The sequence below is a fragment of the Diadema setosum genome, chromosome 21 (genome assembly GCF_964275005.1).
Source record: "Diadema setosum chromosome 21, eeDiaSeto1, whole genome shotgun sequence".
NCBI lineage: Eukaryota > Metazoa > Echinodermata > Echinoidea > Diadematoida > Diadematidae > Diadema > Diadema setosum.
The window spans coordinates 6562952-6586813 of NC_092705.1; the positions used below are offsets into that span (position 1 = coordinate 6562952).

Genomic DNA, 23862 nt, shown 5'->3' on the forward strand with positions numbered 1-23862 from the left:
ATAAGTTGACTCATTTACAATACGTATGGAAGTATACATGTACTGGTATAGACTGAAATGGTACTGGGTGTCAACATCAATCATCAACTGTCTCACATAGAACGGGGACAATTTCCACCCCATCCTTACTACCATGACTACCGAAAGCCAAGGTTACGATTAACATAAAAAAACGTGCAATAAATCCATCATACAACCCGAAGCTCATGGGTTAAACTGTTGTTCAGAGCATTCGCAATTCTCAATCACGTGCACGGATGGAGTGGGATTAAAATATTAACCCGACCTCGTCACCCGAGCGTGAAATCGTATACCATTTCATCCGGTAAGTGACTGGTAAAAGGACGTACTCTTCATGTAGCTGAAGGTTTGGTGTTGTTATTAACGTAGATTAGAAACATCGCTGTACAATGGGTAAGATCAATTGATATCCACAATCCGCATCTATATTCTCAAAGAAAAAAAAAACAGAAGACAAAGACAAGGTGTAGGACTGTCACCCGAAAAAATATCCAAGTTATTCAAAAAAGAACAGTAATCTCGGAGAAAACTGATGAAAAGGGTCATCATTCATACAGCCCCCCCCCCCCCCCCCCCCCGGCATTAAATTCTAATCTCCAACATTTTATTTAGCACTGACTGAGCGACTTTGTATATTTCTGTGCAAGTCCATGTAGGATCTGATCGTATGACTAAGGCGTTTTCCAGGACCGACCAATCTCAATCTACTTACCGTCACAACAACGCTTATCTGGGCAACGAATATCCACATTGTCTTGCCTTCTACTGTTAGCCAACAGCTGTAGATAAGAAAAACCAAACGACTGTATTAATCTAACGCAGATGATGTATGTTTTGATGATTGAGTACAATCAAAGTGTCTCTAAAGACACTCTCACATCGCCATCATACACAATCACTTCTTCTTCTTTCTTTTTTTAATTATGAATTCACTTCCAGTCAACTGAATACCAAAATCAGCAATCCAATTTGGTATTTTTGTACAACGTAAGAAAAATAGTTCTTTTAGTAACATTTCCGCACTTGGGAATGACACATGCATTTCAGTTTTCATGGTTGCAAATGAAATTAAATAATTAGTACAGCAAACTACCAACTCCCAAGAATCGGACGTTTATCTATTAGAAAAGTGAAACCCATCCCCAAAACAATTCTCCCTATAGCTGCCCTTTCTAACAGTATAAAGCCAACTATCCAAAACATCAAAAACCCTCTAGCCACAATCACACACACATACATGCACACACACACGCGCGCACACACACTACACACGTACTCATTAATGCACACACATTACACAAGCATCATCACAATTCAAAATCATAAGCACAATCTATACTGCACACCTACACACAACCAAAAACATTTGATATATGCACACATTCAAATTTTTTGGCTCACACTGATCCCATATTTTATCGCCTAAAAACTCTAAAGGCCCATGATATACATTTATAGCTAACTGCCATATTTATGTATAAACACATTCGAAATTTATTACTATTTTTCCATAATGCCCTAGTAACCAATGACCATATTCACCCATACCCTACCCGTCGTTCCCATGATTTTCATTTAAGTAATCCAAAGCTTTTACTTGCTCAAAAGTCGATTAGACATCACGGTCCGGATACATGGAACACTCTTCCTGAGGAGTTGAAACAGTGTGCTCCTTGTTTTCATTACTGCAGTATACTTCAAATACGAGCTAAGCACAAATAATTTATATGACTCATGTTGGTCTCCCAATAGCAACATCGTATGTCGTTCACTCTTCCAGCAAACCAATTTTATTATTCTAAATTCCAGCCTATCTGCCCCTGTGCACTTTCAAGCACCTGTACGCACATTCACCACCATCACACATCAGAGTTTATTTTCCCCTGCTATCTTTGCAGCAGAATTTGTATTGTTACGAATTTAATACGTCCCTACCTTTTCCTCGGGCCGGCCATCTTTTCAAGCAATGCTTACAATGGCGGCCCTCTGCATTATCGCTTCTTAAATATAATATTGTTATTGTAATCCCTGCTGCATAGACATGCATACTGTAATATTATATCATTAATTTCCTTTTATATCGTTGTTTATGCAAGTCAAACGACTCTGTTTCATATATACTTTGTATGTTTCCCATGTTCATGATTATGTAATTTATGTATATATTGATTTGCAGAAAATAACGTATCTATCAAAGAAATATTGCTATACATGAAAGCGATGTAGTCTGGACAGAAATTACAGAACCCACTTTCATACAATGCAAAAGCTCATGTTGCACAAACATTATCCCCTCTAAGAAGAAAAAGAATGGAAGAAAAAGAGGAGGATGAGCTGATTTAATGATTTGTTTAGGATAAAGTTTTACAAAAATTGTATTGACTGAACCCAAATTTGATAATTTACAATAATGGATACGCAGAACAATTTGGATATCAATGCATCACGCGCAAATCTGATTTTGAGAGTCTAAGTCCAATTCCAGTTCCAATTCAAATTCAATCTAATTTCCACTTCCCGACAAGCCACAAGCCTTCCAGGTAGATAAACCCGATGATTATCAAAATTATCACCAGTCTGCCGTCTTTATAAAATGCAATTTTCAGAGACCATGCCTGAACATTCCACAAGCTCCGCACGATCACTGACAATCCAATAGAATTGCAAAAATAATATCAGCAAATGCACGTAGTATATTCCTAAGTGTCAACAAGTGTAGATTAACTTACACTGTGTCGGATCCGTATCCATCCTGCATGGTGAACATGAGGGTAACTACCATCACCAACGGCATACCTGGTCATATAAAGGCATCATCGGTGTTAATGGATGTTATAAACAGTTGTACATGGTAAAAGCCGTTGAGTAGGTGGTATCGGTGTGGGTATGGACAATTTATGGATATATGAATCAGAATGTACATACAGTGTATAGCTTTAGCTATCTGTGGCTTTGGATGTGGCTGTGTATGCCGATGTGGAGGCAGGTATTGCTATCAACATGAATATGGACTCAGATATGGATATGGATATGGATATGGATATGGATATGGATATGGGTATGGATATGGATATGGATATGGGTATGGATATTTATATTTATATGGATATGGATATAGATATGGGTATGGATATGGGTATATATATTGATATATGTATGGGTATGGATATGATAAATATTGATATATTACTCAGTATATGGATGTTGATATGCATAAATGTACTGTAAATATGAATACAGGGATATCGAAGAGTATAAGAATGAGTATGGAAATGGATGTGGTTATGGATTTGGGTGAGAGGTAGGGAAACACATATTTATACTAATATGAATTAATAAATTGAATACGGATATTCATATAGATGTAGCTGTAGATGTAGACGTTGTGAATATGAATATGAACATGGATGTAGATATTTGATAAAGATATGGGCATGCATACGGATTAGGATAACTGTAAAGTAAATATGCCCATCAAAGTCGGTAGGGGCTTTGGCGTGAGGTAGTTGCATTAGGATTTGAGGATGAGTTGATATTGGTGTCAGTATATGTTTACCGACTTTTTGAAATAAGCAGCGGTGATACTGCTCTTGCTGACAGCGTTGGGTCTGTATTTTGGATGGTGCTGGTGGTTTTAAAGGAGACCTACAAATGATTTTCATATTTTTACATTTGAACAAGTGTAAATTAGTTATATTGAGTACAGAGTTTCAAAATTTATAATGATTAGGGTGAAGAATAAAGAATGTTTTCAAAATTTATAACAAATTGCAATGAACAAGGATGATGACATGGCAGGGTCACCATAAGAATGCATGAGTTGGAGCTCAAGGAAGCAGAACAAAAGAAGAAGGCATGCATAGATTACACACAGGTAAACTTGCAATCAAACAGTATTGTAATGGAAGTACACTGCTACATTTCTGAAATATGTGAGCCTCCTATGTCATCATCATTGTTCAGTGTAATTTGTTTAAGGTTTTTCAAAATATCATTTTTCTGCTCAAGGACAACAATAATATTCCACAAATCTTCACATAGAGCTGTCGATTTATGTACTACATGATGTGAAATTATGAAAATTGTCTGGAATTCCCCTTTAATTTGATGTGATTTTTTAATAACTTTAATTTTTTAATGTTTTAATTTTTCTTCTTTTGATTGTTATGGGCCCTGTTTTATGAAGAGTTAAAATTGATTTTAAAGTTGATTTCAACTGTAAGTCTATAGCAGCCTGTGTGGTAAGGAAATTTAAAATCGATTTTATCTTTTGATAAAACGGGACCCTGATATAGGTCGGACACGCACCCCAGGCAGTGAGCACGAGTACCCATCCCTTGACGGGAGGTTTCTGGGTCTTCGATGCCTTGCGCGACAGCAGGATCCCCTCCTGCATCATACACACACAGTAGACGGTCATCAGATAGTGCAGCAATCCGGCGATGGCTTTGCACATATCCTGCAAGATAGATAGATAGATAGATAGATATAAATAGATAGATAGATAGAAAGATTAGATAGAATGAATCATGATAGATAGATAGATAGATAGATAGATAGATAGATAGATAGATAGATAGATAGATAGATAAATTAGATAGATAGATAGATAGACAGATAGATAGATAGACAGACAGATAGATAGAGAGATAGATAGATAGATAGAAAGACATAGATAGAATCATAATAGAGAGAAAGAGAGAGATATAGATAGATAGATAGATAGACAGATTGATAGACAGACAGATAGATAGATAGATAGATAGAATGACTCATGATAGATAGAGAGATAGATAGACATAGATAGAATCATAATAGAGAGAAAGAGAGAGATATAGATAGATAGATAGAGAGAGAGAGAGAGATAAAGAGATAGATAGACATAGAATCATAATAGAGAAAAAGAGAGATAGATAGATAGATAGATAGAGAGAAAGATAGATAGATAGATAGAAAGAAAGAGAGATAAGAGTCGCAAATATTTTGGAATGGAGTTCTCGATCTTTTCTGACTTTTAATCTTTCATCTCAGGTTTACAGGAACATGTTTCCTAAATCACCGTCCACACACACACACACACACACTCACGCACACACACACACACACGTTTACTCATTTATTTATCTATTCATTTATATATTCGTTTATCTACTCATTTGCCTTCTTTTCACAGGTATATGGCTCCACCAGTGAGTTGAACACTGCTGTTCATGGGGGCCCAGCTTGTACAATATTATAAACACATAATATTCACAAACATGAAATGGTATAATATCAACAGAAACATTATAATACAATAATTATGAAACCTGAGATTGCAAAACATACACTATAATGACATGAATGATACAGCAGATCTGATCTATCACGCCACCATCTCCCCGTTCTCATGCAGCTCAAAGCGAATCAAAACTAAACTACTACTATAAAAACCAGACAAAGAAAGAAAGCATTACCACCTGCACGCACCCCAGCACTCAAAGTATAATATAAATGACACTGTTCTATAACAGTGTATTACCATGGATCTATACATGGAGCTACTCTATTATTTGTATTGCGTTTGGCAATTATCAGTACACTGTCCGTGTATGTCGATATCACACTGTCGGGACTGGAAGCAGCGGTGACTATGCTGAGCACCATTTTGTCTCATAAGTTAAGTTTCTATGTTGCCATTAGACGCCTCAGCTCGTAGCGTCAGTATGTATGTCTATTGTACATACATACACATACACAGACACTTCAAAAAGTTATCATGTTTTTGTTTGTCCTTCTTCAACCTTTAATGTTTTCTACAGCCAAAATTATCGGAAATATGGCAGGTTGTTTGATGCCTAGCATAGAAAATCTCTAAAACAAGAAGAATATTCATATCAATAGGACTATAGTTTTTTGGTTTTTTTTTTTTCTGGAAGAGTTACCACCCAGGGGAATGTGAAATATTAAAGAGAAAAATATGTAATCATATTTATAATCAATATACATGTACATGTCTGTGTGTGTGTGTGTGTGTGTGTGTGTGTGTGTGTGCGTGTGTGTGTGTGTGTGACTGTGTATTGGTGTGTTCTCCTTGCTTTTCTCATATTTCTTCACGCATTCCAACCGTGCTTTCTCAATTCAGCAGGAACATGGCGCCGATTCGAGTCTCGATTGGTCACATGCATACTTACCGGACTTTGGGTTTGGTCCATGAAGAGCATGAGAGTCTGAGCCAATGCCAGGGAAATAGCTAACGAGATGTGAACTTTGACCTGGTCCGAGTGGTAGAGCCTCCGTGGTTAAACAGAAATTAAAAAAAAGAAATAACATCAAATATACATATTCCTGCATCACAAAACCAAAAACATTTAAAAAAAAGTTGCCAACATTAATTTTTAGTTGAGGGTAGATTCTCAAAGAACGGACTCTGAGCTTTAAAATGATATATAACTCAACTCAAGTGGACGTTCCTAACCTACCCAAATATTGGAAAGAAAGCACACACTCGGTGTGAACTGAGAAAAGAGGCTCTGAAGTACAGGGTCTATATTCAAGCGCTTAATTTTCACCAAGCCATGCTCGCTGTGTGATGAATGGGACAAAAACAGGATGTAAACCACCGGAGCAACAATAATGAAAGGACAATCAGATTAAACTAAAATTGAGCATACTCTATGAATACATTCTCTTTATGATTAATGTTAACGTCAAAAGCAGTAGCATTATCCTTTCAAAAGTTATTAGAGTTGAGAGTGAAGAGTGTGTAAAGGATTTTTAAGAAATTAAAAGGGGACTCTAAGACATATCTAATCACATTATTCTACAAAAAAATGTAGTAGAAAAACTGTTGGAAACACACTTTCCCATACGTTGATATATGATCCCCAACTTTAGAATAATGTAGAAGAAGAAAGGCTCTCGTGTAAAAATCAGGATTAACTTGCTTGACCCGTTTCCCCTTTTTGAGTCCTCTCGTAAAATCAGGTGATGCGACTTTTTGTTGGTGTTGTGACGCACGGTCACGTGCATTGGTTTAGAATAGACGCCAGAGGATATCTTGTTCAAAATATGAATATATGGCATATAGTTACTCACTTGAAGTAAACGAATATCACGACAGACAAAAAGAGTGTTCCGATGGAAAAGGCGTTGAGGACTCTCGTTAGAAGAGTTTGTACCTTCAAGTTAGGTCCAGTGATCACGTTATCCTGTGGTGAGGTATAATATCAAACAAGGGAAAACCCCTTTCATTATTCAAACGCGGTCGATTGTGAGTCACGTGATTAATATGTATAGATAACCTATATTCCGACTCAGATTCATCTCTGTTGATATATCAAAGAACATGGAAATATTACTTCCATTGAAATGAACAACAATACAAACACATCTCACATAACATGTACTTGTTTACGTGACAGTTACAATGAACGTTCTGAACATGGCATATAAATAAATCAACTACAAATGTTTCTATGATCCTCTGTGTCACATTATTCTCCAAGCAAACAACACATCTTAACAACAACGACAACAACAACGACGACAACAACAACAACAACAACAACAACAACAACAACAACAACGACAAAATGATATCGCATTTTTTTTTTTATACATGCCCTAATTTTTTTTTTATACATACGCGGATTTAGGTTTCGATTTTGTCAGTTGCAGTAATAGCTTGCATTTTTTTTCCATCCATGCAACTACTCTGAAGTGACGCTAACTTTCTTTAAACACCTGTTGCAATAGGTTATACCGGTTAATATCTTGTTTGACTAACTTTTTCTTCACTTCTGTTTAAATGAATGCATAATTATGTTTTGTGATTTTTATTTGCAAAAACGGCACTGTCAAGAAAGATGAGTATCAAGTATTCTTGTCGCCTCTGATAACGAGCAATTCCCGTCGCATTTTTAGCGTAAAACGCAATCATCTTGTCCCGGCATGCCAGTATCAGTTTTTATATATAAGAATCTTTTATGCGAAATGGCTATATCATAGTTGTCAGTGACTGCGTTAGTTATGAGAGAGTCATTATCCGGACTTGTTATAAATTTTTAGCATAACTTGGGCTTGTTAGATGTGGCATAAGTATACATCAGACATCAGCTACTTACATAAAGGGGAAGGATAGATGACATCTGTCATTATATACAGGGCTTGTGTGTGAAATTCCTAAAACCATGCGCGTCGCATGCATACCACAATAGCCAGTAGACACTACATCCATGGATGAATGCTTGTTGTTTTGATGCTATACTCACAGAAAACTGCAAAAGAACGGCAAAACTGGTGGTGTGGTTGCATGTGCACGTCATCTTAGACGCCGTCCAGTTCGATGGATAGCATCCGTAGTTAGACCATCTTTCTCAGAAAATTACAAATGCATATAGTAGCGTGAAGGTATGCACAAACAAATAGTAAACAAACCACAAAACACCTCATGATAGATGATAACACGACTAAACACATCGCCTTGTCAAAACTCATTTTAGCGTGCAGAGCACTTAAATGATAGACATATAGAATGATCCCTGTTGTAACTTGGAAATTAGATACAAACGGAATGATGTTGTGAATGAAGTTAGTTAAAAGAAACACAATCGGAGAGTTGAGGTATGACTTACATGTTCCCATCGACGTCGTAGAATGAACAAAGCCTTGTTGCATTTTCTCCCTGCAAAATGACAAGCATAGGTTCATTCGTGTAAAAAGACTACAACACCAGCGACGTTTCTACGCCTAAAATGATGGTCCTGATCGTGATAGAGTTGTTTACATCTTGGTTGTTTGAAAAATGTCACTTGAAGCATCATTACATGAGTGCAGAGTTAATTGGTAAGATAATGTCTGATTCTTCCCTTTGCAAGAGGCCATATTCACACGAACTTCAATGGCTATTCAGTGTCAAATGTTGACAAGACTTGAATGCTTCGGGCACCTATACAGCCCAACAGCGTCTTGCGAAGATGGCCACAGAGTGTTTCGTCCCTTTCTGTGTGTGTGTGGGTGTGTTTGTTAGTCCGCTTTTATCAACATCGTTGAAATGTCGTGTCTAGTTCAGGTTCATTTTCCAGCAAACAATACACGTAAGTACAAATTGTAACTATGGCAATGATTTGAAACATGCTGGGAGCACAGCTCTAAAAGTTAAAGGAACAAGAAGATTATGCACATCCAGTTATGCAGGGAATCATGAGAGATGAATAAATAGAAACAGTGCTATGGGGATCCAGGACAATAAACGACAGAGACATGCAGAGACGAAATCAGAGAAGAAGGTCTATATACATTGTACATGATTGTGGACATTGATATCCAAGCATAAGGGGACGTGCGTACGGAGTTATTATGACGACAACAAGAAAGACAGGGCATAACAGCCGCGCAGGACAAGGGAGCGGAACGGACAACGGAAAATATAATTAGCAAAGTATCACGGACATTTGATGGAATCTATGATGATTGTGATGACATGGAAGGTCGTCATTGTAGTTTGTAAGGTTTAAAACGCTAGGGAATTCGAAGCAGCAAAATCGAGTGTTTGACAATGTTTGAAGCGGCATTAATGTTTGAAGGCACTAAGAGACGATTATGAATAGCTTCGTATGCCACCTACCGGTTCCTCGGAATCGAAGACGATATCAATCGTCTCGCCGTCCTTGAGTTCGAGGGCCGAACCGTTCTTGTCGAGGAAAACGAGATCGAGAACCACGGAGTCGATTTTGAGCACAACCCCTTCCGTCTCGCCTTTAACCACTGTGTCAGGGTCATCGGGCTTGATCATTGACGCGGCCACGGACACTTCGAGGTTGATATAAACCACACAGGTAAAATATGACCCAATTGTAGGCTTCGAAAATTGTTAGAATGGAGAGTCAAGTTTCATGATCTTTTTGTTTCTTTTCTCGCGTAACTAAAGGAGAGTATTTTAACATAGTATACATATACTATATATCATGTATATTTGTGTATATATATATATATATATATATATATATATATATATATATATATACATACATATATGAGAAAGTAAGGAGAAATCGATGCGTAGATTTGACATCATACATTATTCCTCTAACTGTTCCTCCTTTTCGGAAAAGTGCAAGAGTTGAAAAATTGGTCACCGCTGGGAATCGAACCTGGGTCTTTGGCATGGAACGCAAACGTCTTAAACTGCTCAGCCACGGAGACGTCATGGCAGTTCAGGCAGACCCAAGCTCGATTACCCGACGGACCAACCTTTCAACTCTTTATGCACATGTTCCTTTTTGGGGCAGGGAGTTTTGAATAACAACCAACCGCGTGCCTCAGCTGGATCTTCTAATAAGAATCACGCACCGGTGAATTGGGATTATGTTTTGCAAAAGAAATCACCGCTACAATATATGTATATATATGTATATATATATATATATATATATATATATATATATATATATATATATATATATATATATAGTTTTAGTATTTTTAATCGTAACATTTAAATTCTTGATGACACAGATTATAACAAATCACGCAGTGCATGTTAGCTATGCAAAACATGAACAACGTCTTGGGGTGCGTTTATCAACTCTTTTTCTCGGCAGAAACAGGTTTTCTAAACGGCTTTCAGGGAATTTTTACGAGATGATAAATGCAAAGCTGTTTTGATTATGGGGTTCGGAAAGCCTTATAAATTTGTGCTTTCAGAAACAGGTTTCCGAAACAGGTTTCCAGAAACCTGTTTCTAGAAGCCCTTTGAAAAAAGATAAACGCAAAGCTGTCTTGAAACGGCTTTGTACTGCGGTTACAGTATACGTCCCCTTCTCCTCGGGTCAAATTGCACAATGCAGCTGCAAAGTGACAAGGCCAGTTTTCGTGTTCGTGATGAGTTGATAATCGCAACTATTTTGGAAGCCGTTTCTGAAGGGCTTTGGAAACGGCTTTCGAAAGGACTTGCAGCCTTGGTCATATCTCTTCATTTAGCCAGGCTTGTAATTGTATGATAAATCAGTAAATCGGTGGAAATACAGTTGGAATATAATCAGTGTTTGGGATTTTCACACCAGTCTATAACCTGTTCATTTCTGCTCACTTACGTTAATCTTTATACCCCCTGCTTATTGAAAAAAAAAAAAAAAAAAAAAAAACTTCTCCAGCCTTTTCCAGATAATATCGGGCAATTGGGATAGCAAGTTACTTTTTTTTTGTTCGAATATTGAACATGAATTATTTATTGTTAAAGGGGCTATGCAATGCAAATTCATGTTGACTTGTATTGATCTTATGGCCAGGATAAAATCTAGAGAATATAATTATGTGCAGTGTATTCTATAGCAGTTGTTCTATTGTTATAACTTCAGATTACTTTGGATTAATTTTAGTATTGTTATAACTTCATATTACTTTGTACATCCACAAATAACACAGGAAATCCAAGCCAAGATTCTTCCAGTGACGTCATTGATTAATAACTGCTTTGAGCACTAACGCGCTTAACAAAAGACAATGGCATGCACCAGCTTCCCATAGACTGAGCATAGCATGCACATTTTCGGGCAATGTCTTTTGTATAATCATATTTAGTGGAGCGGCATAGCCGAACAATTGTGCATTTTGTGATAAAAGCACCAAATTTCGTACACAGGTTGACAATCATGTTCAGACTAAATTTAGATATTGGGCCATCGTAAATAGCGCCCTCAACGTCCATGGCAGCCATTTTTCAAAATGGCTGCCATAAATGCCATTTTCCGTAAAATTTACTAATTTTAGGAGGCAAAAGTCAATAAGATTTTACTCACAAATGAGAAATTACATTCAAAATAGATCTACATTTGGCCATCGGAAAAATCGCCCTCAACGGCCATGGTAGCCATTTTTTTTAAAATGGCCGCCATAAATGCCATTTTCTTCAAAAGGTTTGCTAACATCAGATGGGCAATCCAGTAAGATTGCAAAAAAGTGGGAATTTGCATTCAAAATGAATTTGAATATTTGGTCTTTGTTAATTAATAACGAGGGAAGCATGCAAGTTACACGCTCAGCCTAGAGAAAGGCGCATTCCATTGTCTTTTGTTAATCACGTATACTTTTGCAATGATTGACAGATGATGCCACTGGTATAATCTTTATAGTTTGGAAGGTTTTTTGTGCGCGTATCCAAATAATCTGAAGAAAAATTTTATCTTTTAAGAATATACTATCAATCTTGCCTTTGTCGACTTTGCACAAGTCGTAGATTGGCTAAGTCGAAGAGATGTTTTACCCCATATGGATATTAACTTCTTGTTATTCTTATTCTATTGTTTAAGTCACACTTCACGTTAGTACAGTGGAATGATTTTCACTGGTTTCTTTGGACCCGATTTTAGTTGTGTTGACTGTATATGGCATGTATTTAGATATTCGTTTGGCCACATACAACAACAGCGATTATAAAGGTATCATATACAAGCTAACAAGCATTTGCATTGGCTGGTTGCTTTAATGGGCAATAAATGGAACTAAACTGTTATTACATGGCCTTCATCAACATCTTTATCTCTTTTTTATTTTAAGCCACACAAGTACAGCTGTTACCTCCCTTTTCGGCTAATGACGGGGCGCTGAGACCAATCGAAACCTGTGTCCCGTCTTCTGCGTTCATATTCACCTCCACCTTCTCTCCGGGCATAAACGTTTCGAGAACTTCCGCGACCACCTCACCAGAAACGCTCGGTTGTTTCACTATAATTATAATTTCAATTCAATTCAATTCATTTTATTTTCATACTTCTCATTTATGAATATTACAACAGAAATAATAATACAAGTTCTTTTACCTTGTAAACAATGTGCAGAAAACAATCAACATACATGCACTCTTGAAATATTGGGTAAATTTAGTTGGGTAATTGTTGGTTGGTAAAAAAAAAAAAAAATCATCATTCTGGGCAATTATCGCCTAATTGAGCTTTTAGGTGATTAAACCAACATTGAATACTTACTTGAATATTAGGCGAATATTTACCAACAGAATTGGTAATGGAGAGTTGGGTACTTTTCGCCCCGCTGTTGTGTAAGTGACGCATTCCCTTTGCGTGTTGGGTATTTTTTGTTGGGGCAACTAATACTTGGGTAGAAATTCGCCTTTTATAATCAGTCTGATAATTTACAAATAAATTATTATTTTGGACATTAAGCCTGGGTATTTCTTATCAGTACTTGGGTAATTTTGTTACGTTCCTTTCTAAGTTGGTAAATTTTCATGGACAAGTAAAAAAGTCTGTGGTGTACGCGTGTATGTGTGTATGTATGTGACGGTGTGTGCGTGTGTGTGTGTGTGTGTGTGTGTGTGTGTGTGTGTGTGTGTGTGTGTGTGTATGTGTGTGTGTGTGTGTGTGGTATAGGCCTACGTATGGAAGGATGGCCGAACCTTACGATTTTGTAGGGCGTACCAAGAATTACTAAAGGGTGTTCTCCGTTTTAGGAATGGGAAGGGGGGGGGGGGGGGGGGACAACACACACACACACACACACGGTATTGTCTATATATACATATATATATATATACATACATATATTATATTCAATATATATAAGCAAGAGCTACATTGTGGACGTATTTTGACAAAATTTTCTTACGTTTCCCTTTATTCCGTCAACACCGGAGGGGTTAAAAAATCAACATTGTGGGAGTATCTGTCTGTGGGAGCAAACTACAGGATACTCCTATAGTATTGCTAGTTGTTTTTTGTGTGTGCTTGTGTGTGTGTGTGTGTGTGTGTGTGCACGTGCGTGTATGTGTCGGTTTGTGTGCAAATAGTTAGATGACACAATTTGAAACCCCTAATACCTGACTGGACTTGCTGACCACTTCATTCCAGATTAAAACCCAGTAACTAAAACATTGAAATTTGATACCAGTTGATACCAGTTGGTTTCTATTGGTTTTTACTGTTTGTTTTTTTTTTTTCATGAATATTCATAAGCTATTCAAATTTTCTTCGCGAAAAAGACAAAATATTGTTAGATTTAATGTTTTTTATGTTTTCAATAAACTCTGAAATGTCTGAAATGTATTAGAAATTCATTGAATATTATTGCCGTTATATTCACAATTTCAACTTGTACCTTTGATGAGATATTTTCATATTTTTTTAAATAAAAGTGTAATCTACATGGTAACCATGTCTTAAAGCATTACAACTAAATGGCCCTATATATGTGAATGAAATATCCCTGGTACTAACTAGGTCTAGGATGTACGCTAAGCCTAGATGTACTTGTAGGTATAGGCTTTGAGACTAGCTGTAGGATAATGATAGATTAGATGTGAACAATGTCTTTACATACACATGTTCTGGTAAAAATTCCTACATCAAATAATTAAACAGAAAATTAATTTTGTCAACAATATCTAATTGGGTAAAATTGGTTGGGCAAATAATTACCCAACTCAAAATATAACCAACGGTTGAGAAATTGCAAAGTTGGGTAAAGTCTGATTGGTCAACACCTGATGGGCAATTTAATTTGCCCAACCACATAGCAAACTCATTACCCAACATCAGTTGGGCAGATTTTAACCAATAGTTGTGTGGACAGTATGTTGCCCAGTGCTGGTTAAAAGTTGGGCATTTTTTTTTTTTGCCCAACTATTTTAAGAGTGTGGTGATAACACATCAATTGTAAAGATAACTGGTCAAAATCGAAATGGGGTCGAACAAAGAGAAGTATGACGGGACCTACATGAAAGCTAGCTTGTTTGGCTGTAAGCCCCGAGTAATCAGTGTTTGTGAAAAAGAAACGGAGAACGGATAGAAGATAAGACCAGGCGATTTAATGGTACCAAATAAGAAAAGCGGGGTATGCCTATGTGATAAAAAAAGAAAAATATATACTAAAATAAGAACCTTTACTGTGACCAAGCTATCTTTGGTTTCCGGAGTAGGACATGATTTGCATATAAAGCCTACTTTGGTATATACGCTATAAACTGTTGTTGCATTAAAACTATCACAATGTTATGATCAGTAAGACACAAAAAGTAACATGTATAGCCATTCATTTAATTGGTGCCTGCCGTCAAGCTCTGGGTAGAAAGTGAGAGAAAGGTAGAGGGAAGGAGGAAGAGAGGGAAACGAAATAGAGTGTGGAATTGCTAATGATGAATTTGAATAAGCAAAGCGATCGACGGTAACGTGTATAACAGATTGGTTCTTTCTGTTAAGTATTCCAATTCTATTATTCTACATGCATTGTTCACTAAAAGCTGCCTGAGCAAGCACAAAGCTCGACGGAGGGTTGCCCTACTTTGCAACAACTGATGAATGTGAAGTGAACTTTCTGCTCATTAAAGAAACCTCAAGAACCCTCAAGATCTGCACTATAGCTTCCTTCAAAGTACAGCATTGGTCCTTCTCATCACTTTCAAGCAGAATATGGAACAACCCTGTATTACACCACATACACAGAGCTCATAACCCCATTCAAGCCTTCTAGATGTTTCCGATCCTTCGCTCAAAACTTCTGTGACGCGCTATGTGTATTTTTGGCATGGGCAGCGCCATTACTGCGATGTATCATCCGACCCCCCCCCCCCCTCCTCTCTCCCCACCCCTCTCACGCGCGCAGAATGAAAAACTGATGCATGGTTGTTTTAGCCAATGGGCATCTCGTACTGAGTGCGCGAATGCTTGCTTAGTGCGCGAACCTTTGTTACAGTTGCGCGATAAACATGTTGCCCGTGGGGTGGGGGAGAGCAGGGGGGGGGGGTCGGCTGAGACACCGCAATTTGAGCTCATGGCTGCGCCCAGTGCCATAAAATGTCTGCTGCCCTCAACGAACCCGAATCGGTCAATACCGCCCATCCCTAAGAAAAAGTCTCATGGAAGAAAGGGCTTTTTCTCATGCTGCACCCATACACTCTGAAATTCTCTATCAGTCAGATCGAAAAGTCAGACGTCATTTGACAATTTCAAACAGAAATTCAAAACTTATTTGCACAAAATAGCATAATGTTTGTTAACTTTGAACTTATTCGTGCAATTACGACGGATGTATTTGCAACTTTGACCTCTTGTGTGTACGTATGTGTAAAACGATTATATGGCAGAGTAAAACATATCATATTAAATTTTGCAATTTTTGTTGGTATATTTTGTATTATATTGTTTGTAAAACTTATTGAAATTCTTTTAAAGTCTTAAATGAGCTATATGAGAACTTTGTTTTTCATCATTACTTTTATTTTTGTTGTTGTTGTCGTTGTTGCTATTGTTATTATTGGGTGTATAAAATGGTTCGTTAAGAGCTAGGTTGTAGGAAACGAAAGATCCATTAATTTTGGTACAGGTATACTGCAGAGACGGTGTTTAGAGCGTTGCACGGTAATGTCGAGCGACTCCAAGCTGGAAGAAGAACTCCATACCACGTACTTTCATATAAACTCTGACTAACATTGTTAGGTCAGACAGTAAAGAAGGAATTTCAATCATATGGATTTCAACGATGTGATAAGATCTGCAAGACCAATGTTCAAATTTGATAGGGCAATTTCGTTTTTCTGTTGTGGTAAATTAGCACAAAAAAAAGAAAAAAAAATGATAATTACTGCATTCTTGTCAACAATATTGCAAACTTTGGCTCCCTGTCTATACCCGGTATTCATTGCTGAGTATTAAAAATTCTGAAATGATTTAAGCAATTTTTTTAAAGCAATTTTAGCAATATTTAGGACCTACACTCCTGACTTCATTTCTTATGCTGCGTATACGCCATGTTCCCGGCGGCCATGGCAGCCCCGTTGCCCGAAACGTAATGCGCCGTGGGTAGATGAGATATTCTACTGTTTCCCCTCCATATTCTAGTCTTGTTCGTTCTAGTCCTCGGGTAACATCATGTAGATATCAGACGCCGTTCTTACAGCGTCTGGTCAGGATAGACTACACAATATATTCTGTCGCGTCCCACTACAGACCGTCTACAATGTATGTTACGGCCTCTTACGTGCCGTCTCGTTTGGTTACGTTCACCCCGTTCTATAGCTACCTACAAGACTTCGTATTAGCATTGGGATCGCCATGTTGTTGTTCTTTTGTCTTTTTTTTTTGTTGGTTTTTTTTTTTGGGGGGGGGGAGGGGGAACAAATTCAATATCTGACACGGCCTCCACCGGTTATCACGTAGACCTGTCACGTTTGCCTATCCCGTTCCACCGCGCTGTCTCACGTCCATCCCGTTTTGTCCACGGTGGCCTGAAACGTGACTGCCGTGACCTCCGGGAACATAATTATTACAAGGACACTTTGTTGAGATTTGCGCCTAGTGCGGACATGATACGGTATATATGCATTTAATTCTACATCACGAAGTATCGCCGTAAGATTTAAAAGTAACAACGTGCATCTGCAGAACTATAATGCAAATCTATCTATTATTACTCCATCTATTACATTCACTCTTCTAAAAAATAATATTTACTATAACATGAGAATAGACAAAGGGGAAAAAATACCCCAGTGGCTGAAATCAGTAAAACGTCAGAAAATGCTGACTATTTTGAGAAATTAAGACATCAAATGTAATAATGTTAATTAAATGTGTCAGATTCATAACTGCAATGCATTTATTTTTGCAGAGTGCCATAGTATTATTTAGTACAATTCAATGTTTCCAATATTCTGCTACATGCCTCTGCTTCATGCACACACATACACACACACACACACACACACACACACACACACACACACACACACTTAACTAAGCACGTCCAATAAATTATATAATGTCGTTGGTTACCTGTCGGACACAATCAGCGGCACAATTGTCATTTTATTATTCACAAATGCGTACATGATGTAAGTAATTGAAATGCCTGGCTCCAGCATGTTTTTGTAGATTACTTGACATGACATTTAGTGACATAAAGTGACAATTTCAGTCAAAAGTGTGTCAATAAAGTTTTTGCTACAAATTAATGTTAGATTTTCAGTGCCCAGAGTATTTACATTCTTCATCCGCTGAATTGGAGTGTAAAAAACAAACAAACAGACAGACAGACAGAAAAACAAACAAAGATCTTTCTCCAATATATAGACAGAGTTCTCGATTTTACAAAGAAGACATGGAATATGATGATTTCTGAAGTAAAATTCGTCACGCCTTGTATTCTCGGTTCTGGGGCCTGTTTCATAGAGATTGTGGGTAAGTTACAGTCAATCGCAAATTACATTTCATAAACAAGTTTGTGATTGATCGCAAATAGCGTTCAATCTACTGAAAGTTACCCTTGATTTTTTTTATCTTGAAATCAAGAATAAGTGTGTTTATGAATCAGGACTTACGTTTAATATTGAACTTACGCTCGATTCACGAGTTACGCTCAGTAAATCAAGCGTAAGATCAATCGCAACTCTTTATGAAACACATAGGCCCCTCAGCAGTATACAGAAAAGGGAGCAGCATAAGTATTTGAAACATGGATTCTCCTACCTTTACAAGAGAGATCGATCTGGCAGGTGGCATTGTTGTCATCGACAGACGATCCCTCCACAAGACAAGATGAATTCACTCGGATGTCGTTGATGGGATTGTTCGAAATGACACGCCTTATAACAATTCTCTTATCCTTCAGCTGCATGAGAAAGGTCGTGGTATTGAAGGTTTTTCCATCTTCTATCGGAGAAAGTATAAAAACAGGGAGATAAGAGACTGTAAGAATTTTTACGCGCACACAGGTTTACATATACATGTAATACACAAATAAGCAAAGAACATCATACCACTTCGAAGTTTGTTTGTTTGTTTGTTTTGGGGGGAGGGTCTTTCTTTTTTTTTTTTTTTTTTTTTTTTTTGCTACTGCTTAGCTCAGTGTTTTAGAAAAATATATACCATGTTTCAAGCTGCAGATTATGCTCGCCCAAACCCCAAATACTGATTGGTGAGAGAAAAAAAAAAAAAAAAAAGATTTTTCTGATCTGGGTAAATGTTCCCACGAATTACAAACAAATAGACTTAAAACTTGAAGACACATCAGATGTCCAGAAAACATATTATTTCCTTTAATAATTTCATCTCTCTCTCTCTCTCTCTCTAGGCGCGGTCAGACTGGCAAAAGATCTCGAAGTTTTGCCAGTGTGACCGCAAACTTCCCGCGAAACTTCCCGCGAAACTTCTCGATCTGTTTGCGGGCGGTACCTCCGAAGCGCGAGGCCATTGTCATGTATAGATTTGCATTGTTTCGTCACAATCATTAGCCATCGGACGGCGCATTCTTGCTTGCGCGCGTACCAATGGCCCAAACTTCGCGATCTTAAACTTCTCGATCTTTTGCCAGTCTGTACCGCGCCTTCTCTCTCTCCCTCTCTCTCCCTTCGTATCACTTGTATTAAATATTGTGTGGTTTTTCTCTCTCCCTCTTTTAGCTCTACTCACGTCATATCACTTTTTGTTTTTGATTTTGTTTTTTGTTCCTTCTTTGTTGTCTCACCGTTGCAAGACTCGTGTGGAATGCTTATGTAGTAGCACTCATCTGGACAGATCACGGACTCGATCTCCATCATGATCAGGTCGACGACGTCGCAGTCGGTCTGGTTATTGCAGTGCTCTTCGACGAGGCAAGATGCTAAATCGTAATCGGTGGGTTGCGTGACGTTACGCAGCATGAAGACGTCGACAACCACGTTGCGGTTGTTGACCGAAATCGGCTGGCCGCCGCAACTCAGCAAGAGGTTGCTGCAGCTACTCGCTTGTGGCCAAACAAAGAAATATCAATTTGAATTTGGCAAGAACCGTAATAGTTATATAAATTTAGAGGGTTCATTCGATAAATTTGTTTAAAGAGATATTATGTGATATTTTTCCCATTTTTCTTTCTTTTTTTACCTCCATTTTTTTTTTTTTTTTTGCTGTCCCACGCTAAGGAGACAAAGTGAACTGATTTACAGCAAATTTAAATATGAAATATTGTAAGCTTCTCTTGGAATATGATAGTTTAATGCCTAATCTTATGACGATGCTTCCACAGCTGTAAGACAAGAAATGATCATTCGTCTTCTGCGGGTTCTGACCGTTCATGGATAAAAAAAAAAAAATGCTGCTTTCACTCATTTTAACTCTTACCAATGTTTTTGTCAAAGGTATACGTATATATAGGATATATATACCCACACACACACACACGCACACACACACGCTTTATACACGAGCGCAACATTGAAAAAACATTCTATGAGCTTGTCAATCAATACCACACACAGGGATGCAGTTTAATGTAAACTGGAATTTGATATGAATTTGAATTGTAAATAATATCATTATGACTTGATGAGGATAATATTATTTACAATGCGAACTACAAATCTCAGGAAATAACCTGTGAGTAATGATGTACAAGTAAAACAAAAACACATAAAAACATTAACATTCGTGATGGCATATTGAGTAGACTACCTCAGTTAAATAAAAACAAACAAACCAATAATATCCCATTAAGTGTGAACCAAAGCTAAGTCCCCGGGATTTCGGAGCAACCGACAGTTCGAGCGAGCGTGGACAAATACGCAAGAAGAATAGATAACAGTTTCTACCTCTATAGGAAAGCATTATGTCTTGCTTTGCCTGTCCTGTTTTTGGTTGTTCTCATATGATATTATATAATAATATTTATACAGCATGTACAGGGCTTGACATAAGCCGTGGGCAGCGGCCACTAAAAAATGATGTCGAGCCACCAAATTTAGCCACCAAATTTCTGGAGGCCCGATCAGGCAACTAAGTTTTAAAATGGATTGTCATGTCTCCTTGTTATTTCGGACTACCTAAAATTTCACATTGAAAGATTTTAGTGACCATCAGAGAAAAAAGTAAGTGTTTGGCTTAATATATATTATATCTAATATATGATATATAATATATAATATACAATATGTAATATATAATATATTATATAATGTATATGATATTATATCATATATTACATTCATGATATATCTGTATAAATTACATTATACATCATATATGATATGCCTATATTATGCATATACGTATAGAGCCTATATATTATACAATGTATATGCAGCAATGAGATATAGGTGTACTCTTGACTGAACTTACTGTCGTTGGGGAAGCTTTCACATCTTCCGTAGTCTGATTCTGCGCACGAAGAAGTCTGTCAAGGGAATGATGTCGATAAGAAGAAAACTGACTTAAATTTTTAAGTACTGTACTGTATTTTCCCTTCGACCATGACCTTTTTTTTACTTTCATTATATGTGTTAGTTTGAAGTTTAAACTCCTAACTTCACTAGCATTGAAAAGTACATTTTATACTAAATGATATTAGATAACATTATATTTCTAAATATCTAAAATTTCTAATGACTACTCTGTTTTCTCGAGATTAATTCATGTATGGTATACTGAGCAAGAATCACTAGACAAGCGTCCCATGCAAACATTGTCAAGTTGATCAAGATAAATACGTACATGGCACATTGTCTGTTAACAAAATTTCCGAGAAAAAAAAATGCTAACATGCTATACAAGCTACTTAGATTATTATCAATGGACATAACATTTTTTCTTTCTTTTATAATCGTAAATTATTTCCATGGCTCCCGGCCTTTAACTTCTACACCCACACATTTTCTTTCTGTTTGTTTGTTTGTTTGTTTTTTTGTCTTGTGTTCCTAGCCCTCTTCAGACTGTGCATGCTTGTTGTGTGTAGTCCCTATATGTCATGTTTTCATATTGCTTTTCATACATGTTTGCAATTTCGCAGCTGACGAAGATTCTGCTACAGGATCCAAAACTCGGGCTCCTTTTGACTTTTGAGTTGATTTCAAAAAGTAAGAAATAAGGAACAGAGAGAAATATGTTTATGCCATTATGTCTGGTTTAGACTTTGTCATGAAAAATGAGGTATGGTTATGTCAACATTCAAACGACGCTCTCCACACCTTACATAATTGCCCAAAATAATAATCTGCTATTCATGAGATGCACTTAAAAACTGATTCTGCTATGCCTTTAGTGCCTCTTCCGAAAGAAAACGAGCCAACAAACATTCGTTTTCAAACCCGCCGTTGCTACCTCCTTGCTTTTGACAGAAAAGTGGTCGGCTTCTATTCTTTTGAGCACAGTCAATGGGAATGCAGGCCCCGGGTAAGGATATGATATAGAGCAACGCACATTTCGTCACCAGAGCAACGGCACATTGCACTTTATTCATTAATTCCCGAAGCAGTGCCCTGCACCAATGATATCTCCAGAGGCAGTTGCCATTTTTTTTTTTGGGGGGGGGGGGAATGGGTCCCTCCATTTTTCGCAGTTTGCGTATTGTTATTTAATTTTGAGCACTTCAGCTTTCATTACAATGTATATGGTTCCACAATATACTCTTCTCTTCTACTCGTTCCCTCTTCCAGCAAACCAATTCTATTATTCTAAATTCCAGCCTATCTGCCCCTGTGCACTTTCAAGCACTTGCACGCACATTCACCACCATCACACATCAGAGTTTATTTTCCCCTGCTATCTTCGCAGCAGAATTTGCATTGTTACGAATCTAGTACGTCCCTACCTTTTCCTCGGGCCGGCCATCTTTTCAAGCAATGCTTACAATGGCGGCCCTCTGCATTATCGCTTCTTAAATATGATATTGTTATTGTAATCCCTGCTGCATAGACGTGCATACTGTGATATTATATCATTAATTTCCCTTTATATCGTTGTTTATGCAAGTCAAATGACTCTGTTTCAAATATACTTTGTACGTTACCCATGTTCATGTTTATGTACATATTGATTTGCAGAAAATAAAGCATCTATCAATAGAAAATATCAATAAAAATTCTCACTTTGATTTGTTTTGCTTATGAAACTTTATTCTATGCTACCAGAGAAAGTGAAATGTATATGTTCTCGTCGAATAAATGAAATAAATTTGAATTGAATTGAATTGAATTGAATTGAATTGAATTACACGTACCTCAAAAAGCTCGTAAAATAGCCTAATTTCCTGCATTTCCACTTCGAAACTGTTTATAGAAATCAAGTCTTTGAGATAAGATGGAGCAACATTGTAACATATGATCTTAAAAACCATAAGAAGGATTTTAAAGGTGATACGTTGATGTATCAATCCATCAAAGACATTTCTGATTCGTTTGCTTCTGGTGTTTTTTCATCTGTCTGGCTACTCCATATTCTACTGTCCCTGTTTTTATACTTTCCTTGCACACTGTTTAAGTAGATAGACAAAAGTAAAAGGTTAATTCAAATACTTCAAATAATCTCAAATACCACTTAACATTAATTCTATAACAAATAGCTCTGCACAAATTACATGATGCAAACATACGGTTCTAAATAACTGTTACAAGATTTAAATGTATTTTTATTGCAAAGCAAAGCAGACTGTTTAAACTGAGCAAAATTCAATATAAACCCTTGATAGTCTCAATACATTATATATATATATATATATATATATATATATATATATATATATATATAGTATCCTTTGTAAACTTTAATGTTCAACGTCCACATATACCAATAAGCCCATATACAGCAACGTTTTGAATCAGGTGTAATATAGGCAAAACAAAAACCCAGCGTTAGTGCTTAAAAATAGTTCTCAAATGTGATGTAGGGATAGAAACAACCAATGTAAAAATGCCATCATTATGATACATGTTAAGTATTGTTAAATATACAAAATGTGAGCCATAGTTATAATAAAATTGTTCCTAGACTAAACTATCTACAGTTATGGTTTATAGTGAGAAGTGATACAGTGATACAGCTTGAATCTCCTAATATTTTAGGCTTTATTGTGAAATGTTTGTATGGTAGGATGTTTTGTGATACAACT

At 37.0% G+C, this 23862-nt stretch overlaps 1 protein-coding gene across 1 annotated transcript in view; it reads right to left on the bottom strand.

Moving 5' to 3' along the window:
- The window catches only part of LOC140244855 (putative adhesion G protein-coupled receptor E4P), a 32082-nt gene that overhangs the window by 3217 nt on the left and 5003 nt on the right, over positions 1-23862 (bottom strand). Inside the window, exons 2-12 of the mRNA XM_072324465.1 lie at positions 21099-21153; positions 19474-19731; positions 18477-18659; positions 9629-9813; positions 8637-8686; positions 8274-8373; positions 7099-7211; positions 6195-6294; positions 4330-4480; positions 2751-2817; positions 734-800 (exon numbers count right to left, since the gene is read on the bottom strand). Of these exons, the coding sequence (XP_072180566.1) occupies positions 734-800; positions 2751-2817; positions 4330-4480; positions 6195-6294; positions 7099-7211; positions 8274-8373; positions 8637-8686; positions 9629-9813; positions 18477-18659; positions 19474-19731; positions 21099-21153 (1329 nt within the window). The remainder of the gene's footprint in view (positions 1-733; positions 801-2750; positions 2818-4329; positions 4481-6194; positions 6295-7098; positions 7212-8273; positions 8374-8636; positions 8687-9628; positions 9814-18476; positions 18660-19473; positions 19732-21098; positions 21154-23862) is intronic.